Source organism: Anomaloglossus baeobatrachus, chromosome 1, assembly GCF_048569485.1.
Source record: "Anomaloglossus baeobatrachus isolate aAnoBae1 chromosome 1, aAnoBae1.hap1, whole genome shotgun sequence".
Taxonomy (NCBI): domain Eukaryota; kingdom Metazoa; phylum Chordata; class Amphibia; order Anura; family Aromobatidae; genus Anomaloglossus; species Anomaloglossus baeobatrachus.
Window position 1 is genome coordinate 932,126,729 of NC_134353.1, and position 7,258 is coordinate 932,133,986.

The 7,258-nt window shown below is 50.9% G+C and overlaps 1 protein-coding gene across 1 annotated transcript in view; it reads right to left on the reverse strand.

Moving 5' to 3' along the window:
* The window catches only part of DCC (DCC netrin 1 receptor), a 1,217,792-nt gene that overhangs the window by 623,555 nt on the left and 586,979 nt on the right, over window positions 1-7,258 (reverse strand). Inside the window, exon 3 of the mRNA XM_075328185.1 lies at window positions 5,412-5,696. Coding sequence (XP_075184300.1) covers window positions 5,412-5,696 — 285 coding nt within the window. The remainder of the gene's footprint in view (window positions 1-5,411; window positions 5,697-7,258) is intronic.

A 7,258-nucleotide genomic window follows, 5' to 3' on the forward strand; every position in this document is an offset into this window, starting at 1 on the left:
CGCAGGAGCACAATTTAGGACACTGTGTGTATGACGGAGGACACACAGAGCAGGAAGGAAGGAAAAGAGGAAGCACCGGACCAGAGACCAATGATGCCCAACTGACCGGACTGCCCCCGCAGGTGAATATTATAAAATATATTCTTTACATCCTACAGTGCGGACTGGGCTCTTATATGCAGTGTTCTAAAATGCTGTATATAATGGCTCACCACTGGTGGCCGCAGCTTATAGGAGACAAATCTGATGACGGGTTCCCTTTAACAGGTGTTATTTGGTTGAAAAAATCCCCAAAGATTATAAAAATCCTATAATTTTGAATTTGTAGAGATATCCACATTCAGAATCAAGGCTACAATTAATATCTGTCTGGACGACCCAGAAAGTTAGTGTATGCAATGAGCAGGGCATTTATTTCAATATTGCACTATCAAGGTCAGTTTTTAATATCCTACATAGTTTGGTGTCATCAGCAAAGACTGACACTTTACTATCAATCCCACCCACAAGGTCAATAATAAAGAGATTAAACAGAATCGGTCCTAGCACAGATCCGTGCGGTACCTCACTGCGCCCAGTACAGATCCCTGCAGTCCCCACTTCTCCCAGTACAGATCCCTGCAGTCCCCACTTCTCCCAGTACAGATCCCTGCAGTCCCCCACTTCTCCCAGTACAGATCCCTGCAGTCCCCCACTTCTCCCAGTACAGATCCCTGCAGTCCCCACTTTTCCCAGTACAGATCCCTGCGGTCCCCACTCCTCCCAGTACATATCCCTGCGGTCTCCACTCCTCCCAGTACAGATCCCTGCAGTCCCCACTTCTCCCAGTACAGATTCCTGCAGTCCCCACTTCTCCCAGTACAGGTCCCTGAGGCCCCAACTTCTCCCAGTACAGATCCCTGCGGTCCCCACTCCTCCCAGTACAGATCCCTGCGGTCCCCACTCCTCCCAGTACAGATCCCTGCAGTCCCCCACTTCTCCAAGTACAGATCCCTGCAGTCCCCACTCCTCCCAGTACAGATCCCTGCAGTCTCCACTCCTCCCAGTACAGATCCCTGTGGTCCCCACTCCTCCCAGTACAGATCCCTGTGGTCCCCATTCCTCCCAGTACAGATCCCTGTGGTCCCCACTCCTCCCAGTACAGATCCCTGTGGTCCCCACTCCTCCCAGTACAGGTCCCTGTGGTCCCCACTGCTCCCAGTACAGATCCCTGTGTGGCGCCCCTGAGGCTTCCGTCGCCACAGAGATATTGTACCTCAGACAGAGGTGTGGTATCCCATCCCGGGTAAGAATAGGGTCAACTACCGGTGTACAGACAAAACTTGCACACACCAATTGGTAGGCATACACTGGGTCAGGGATAGTGGCAGCAACCCCCATAGATGTATTCATGGGGCCGTAAGTCCCATTCCTGGTCCCTAATAGTGTGGGTGGGGCCTAGTCAGGGGGTGTGTGGGAGGAGTCAGAGAGAGAGAGTAGAAAAAGGAACTAGGAAGTTGAAGTTCGGAGAGTCTGTAAGAAGGAGTAGAGGAGTGAGGAGGTGGGGTGTCAGGAGAGGACAGCACTATATGGAGATAAGGTATGCACACCAGCGACAGTGTAAGGGGAATACATGTAATAGCAGAAACTGCTGTGTGAATACTGACATGAAAAATTCAATAGCTATGTGTAAGAATGAAATGTGAAAAATGGAACCTGCATTACTGCCATGAATATATGAATAAAGAGAAATTTAGCTACTGAATTGATCAATGCAATAGAGCCCCAACACTACGCCAAAGTATTTCTCTACGTTGGGGTCCCTAGCTTGTGTGTGTCCTCTCATGCAGTTAAACAACTTACCGTGTGTGGGAAGCTGAGACCCAGGCTATATATGCGTATGATATGGATTGGCAATAGGTGTGGTTGGGGAGGGTTCACAAACGAAAAACAACTAACAAATAAGGAATAACGTTTGGAACACCATTCTATGTCTGAACTGGGTGCAAAAAACCTAAAAAAACATCACTATGGGGAGATAAGGTATGCACACCAGTGACTATGTAAGGGGAATACATGAAATAGCAGAAACTGCTGTGTGAATACTGACATGAAAAATTCAATAGCTATGTGTAAGGGCTCTATTGCATTGATCAATTCAGTAGCTAAATTTCTCTTTATTCATATATTCATGGCAGTAATGCAGGTTCCATTTTTCACATTTCATTCTTACATATAGCTATTGAATTTTTCATGTCAGTATTCACACAGCAGTTTCTGCTATTCCATGTATTCCCCTTCCATAGTCACTGGTGTGCATACCTTATCTCCATATAGTGATGTTTTTTTAGGTTTTTTGCACCCAGTTCAGACATAGAATGGAGTTCCAAACGTTATTCCTTATTTTTTAGGAGAGGACAGCAGACAGAAAGGCAGAGACAGAAGGAGATTCCTGGTGGAGATCCTGGGGTCTAGTTAGGCCCCGGTGACACCCCAAAGAAAGACAGGATTCCGTATGCGGCCCGCGATGACTTTTTATACGACCCCTGGGCACATTGCTGGTGACCGCACTACTCCGGCGGCAGCCACGATCATGTCGGCTGCCGGCCCTTTAAATCACACATTGTGGTGCGCCTAGCATAGGCTCTCTACGTACTCGACGTACTTTGTGGGTGGGATAAACATGAGATACGCTCACGCAGTGTGTGCTCCTGTCCCACAGAAGAAGAGCAGCTTTACCGGATTCCCTGCCTCCCTACTGTGCATGCCTCACCGGGCTGTGTGAGTCCTGCTTCCATGCTGTGCATGTCTCCCTGTGCTGTGTGACTCATCCCTTCCTGCTGTGCATGCCTCACCATGCTGAGTGAATCCTGCCTTCCCTGGCTGTGTGACTCATGCCTCCCTGCTGTGCATGCCTCCTCGTGTTGTTTGAGTCCTGCCTCTCTGCTGTGCATGTCTCCCCGGGCTGTGTGACTCATGCCTCCCTGCTGTGCATGCCTCCTCGTGTTGTTTGAGTCCTGCCTCTCTGCTGTGCATGTCTCCCCGGGCTGTGTGACTCATGCCTCCCTGCTGTGCATGCCTTCCCGTGCTGTGAGAGCCCTGATTCTTGTGCTGTGTGACTCATACCTCCCCCTCACTGCTTTGCATGCCTCCCTGCAGTTTATGCCTCTCAGTGCTGTGTGACTCCTACCACCCCAGTTCTGCCTGTGTGTCACCCCAGTGCGGTCCAAGCCCCCAGCCCCTCCTGTAATGTATATACGCCTCCTGCCCCTCCTGTGATGTATATATGCCCCCAGCCCCTCCTGTGATGTATATACGCCCCCAGCCCCTCCTGTGATGTATATATGCCCCCAGCCCCTCCTGTGATGTATATACGCCCCCAGCCCCTCCTGTGATGTATATACGCCCCCAGCCCCTCCTGTGATGTATATACGCCCCCAGACCCTCCTGTGATGTATATATGCCCCCAGCCCCTCCTGTGATGTATATATGCCCCCAGCCCCTCCTGTGATGTATATATGCACCCCACATCTCCAGTGATGTCTATGTCTCCAGCCCCTCCTGTGATATATTTGCCTCCAGCGTCTCCTATGTGATGTTTATGATTTACCAATTTGTTGACTGCTCCAGACTGAGACAAACCTGGAAACGCAGTTGTGAGAAGCAGCATGTTCAACATCGCCGAATATCACAGCCACAACAAATAAAAGCAGCTCCAGCCACCATAGTTGGGGTGTAGGTGTGAGTTAAATTGTTTGACCAAATATATTAGGGTAACTTTCAAGCTGTTAATTTTTTGCGGCCCCCGAAGGTTGGTAGAAATTTCCAAATGGCCCCCGATAGAAAAAAAATTCCCCATCTAAACAGTTGAAGGCTAGGAAGCCAGTCAGAAAAGGACACACACAACAAGGGGACTGACCCTTGACCTATCCGGGATCGGCAGCGGCCCCTGACAGCGGATCCTGGCATTCCGTGGGTAACCGGGTAGCTACCGCATTGAACTGAACAGTAAACATCTTAACTGCAAGCCCTGTGTCGTCTGGTTTATCCTACACCTCGTCCATAAACACCATAGACTTTACCAAGCACCAAACGGTTGCCCCGGGGTACCTGCTCTACCTGTGGAGAGCAAGAAACACCTCAGCTGCCATAACATCAGCCCCGGAGGTCCCTTCCAGCAGCTGCGGCTCCATAGCTGCAAATTACCACAGGTGGCGTCACGAATATTCATATAAACATTATCACCATCTCCCCTATATCGCCATTTTAACTGACTCCACCAGGGTCACGCCACCGCTGACTACCCCGGACTAGTCCGGCCCGACGCCGAGTCACCTAAGGCCTTGGGGTGGACGAGTCACCTGCGGTCCCCACTTCTCCCAGTACAGATCCCTGCGGCCCCCACTGCTCATAGTACAGATCCCTGCGGTCCCCACTGCTCCTAGTACAGATCCCTGCGGTCCCCACTGCTCCCACTACAGATCCCTGTGGTCCCCACTCCTCCCAGTACACGTCCCTGCTGTCCCCACTTCTCCCAATACAGATCCCTGCAGTCCCCACTCCTCCCAGCACAAATCCCTGCAGTCCCCACTCCTCCCAGTACAGTTCCCTGCGGTCCCCACTCCTCTCAGTACAGATCCCTGTGGTCCCCCACTCCTCCCACTACAGATCCCTGCCGTCCCCACTCCTCCCAATACAGATCCCTGCCTTCCTCACTCCTCCCACTACAGATCCCTGCCGTCCTAACTCCTCCCAGTACAGATCCCTGCGGTCCGCACTGCTCCCAGTACAGATCCCTGCGGTCCCCACTCCTCCCACTACAGATCCCTGCCGTCCTCACTCCTCCCAGTACAGATCCCTGCGGTCCCCCACTTCTCCCAGTAAAGATCCCTGCAGTTCCCACTCCTCCCAGTACAGATCCCTGCGGTCCCCCACTTCTCCCAGTACAGATCCCTGCGGTCCCCACTCCTCCCAGTACAGATCCCTGCAGTCCCCACTGCTCCCAGTACAGATCCCTGCGGTCCCCACTCCTCCCAGTACAGATCCCTGCGGTCCCCCACTTCTCCCAGGATAGATCCCTGCAGTCCCCACTCCTCCCAGTACAGATCCCTGCGGCCCCCACTCCTCCCACTACAGATCCCTGCGGTCACCACTCCCACTACAGATCCCTGCAGTCCCCACTCCTCCGAGTACAGATCCCTGCAGTCCCCACTCCTCCGAGTACAGATCCCTGCGGTCCCCCACTCCTCCCAGTACAGATCCCTGCAGTCCCCAATGCTGACTATAGCCCATTTAGACAACTGTGTAATCCCTCACTTGTCCTGTAGGGGCACTGCAGGAAAATTAAATACTTGTACTGGAAACAGGACAATTTATAATCTTTGTGACAAAAATGGACATCCCCTTTAAATTACCATAAATTAACCCCTCACCAGATAATATGCGGATCTCGGCCTCATTTCCCGTCCTGGAGCTGCCGGGATTTTTCGCCAAGCACCTGTAGAGTCCAGCGTCTCCTGCTTGTAGGCGACTTATCTGCAAAGCCCCTGAAGGGAGCACCAGCACCCGCGTGTCACCGGGGGTCAGCACCAGGTCTTCTTGGTTCTTCTGCCAGTGGACCGTAGGCATGGGCTCCCCGACAATCTCACATTTCAGCAGAGCGGTGTCACCAATGAACGACGTGACGGATTCTGTCTGGGAAAGGAACCTCAGAGGACCTGAAAATGCAAAATGAGAGCAATTAAACCCAGAAAATGGAAATGACACGTCTCCGGCGCTAAAAATCTACTTAGTTAATGGCGGAGTGTAAAATCCACTTTGTAGATGCTACAATAACGCCGCTAAGTATGACTTAATTCCCGCTCACAACTTTCCCGTTATTAGCAGCTGTTGACGGAGCCATTTGTATTGTCGGAGGGAGTCAGATTGATGGATACGGAGGCATGTTTGCAATTAGAAACCACTTATCATGTAAAACATTGCGGTTTCCCAATAATTACATTTGTGAGCAGTGATGATATCCACCAGGGGCTCGTGCCACGCGAAGGCAGACAATTGATTCCTCAACGCAAGGACACCGCGTGCGGCTTGGAGAAAACTTGGTTAAAAAAAAAAAAAAAAGTATGGTAATTAGCCATTGCGAACATAAATCCTGCCATTGGGAATCTATAGGGGCTCGGCCGCGCTAAAAAAAAAATCAATTTGTTATTTTCTTATCTCCAAACATTTGGAAACGCCGCAAATCAGACAAGATTTTACCGGTAATTATTGTGTGGGGATTTTTCCCGCATTTCTTGACAACTCATTGCTTGTGTTGACCTTCAGGTAGGACATTCCTGCACCGGCACGTCCCTTCTTGGTTAGGGTCTACATTTGGGTGCTTTACACGCTGCGACATCGCTACCGATATATCGTCGGGGTCACGTCGTTAGTGACGCACATCCGGCGCCGGTAGCGATATCGCAGCGTGTGACACCAAGGAGTGACAATCAACGATCGCAACATCGTTCTAAAACGGTGATCGTTGACACGTCGTTCATTTCCTTAATATCGTTGCTGCTGCGGGTACGATGTTGTTCGTCGTTCCTGCGGCACCACACATCACTATATGTGACACCGCGGGAGCGACGGACATCTCCTTACCTGCATCCACCGGTAATGAGGAAGGAAGGAGGTGGGCGGGATGTTCCGGCCGCTCATCTCCGCCCCTCCTCTTCTATTGGACGGCCGCTTAGTGACATCGCTGTGACGCCGAACGCACCTCCCCCTTGAGGGAGAGATTGTTCGGCAGTCACAGCGACGTCGCTGAACAGGTAGGTGCGTGTGATGCTGCCGTAGCGATTTGTTCGCTACGGCAGCGATCAACACATGTCGCACATACAACGGGGGCGGGTGCAATTGCGCACGACATCGCTAGTAATCTCTAGCGATGTCGCAGCGTGTAAAGTACCCTTTACTCACTGCTACAATGTGTCAAAGAGAAATGGAGCTCAAAACATCCCAGCTAGAAATGAGCAAGTCTGACAAAAGTCAAATTGCCAGATTTGCTTAAATTTGATTTGTGTTTTTTTTTACGCTCCAAAGTTTCTTCAAACCCCAGAAGGTAATAGAAAAAAAGAGGTTGAAATATGAAAAACGTTTTACTGATGTCGCCCTTCACCTGCCCTGGTGCTGCTGCTCCCCACTCTTGTGCTGACTCACTTGCCGTACCGTTCTAATATTAATTTTTTATGCCAATGAAACCAAGTTTAATTTACTTTTGCATCAAATCCATTGTGGA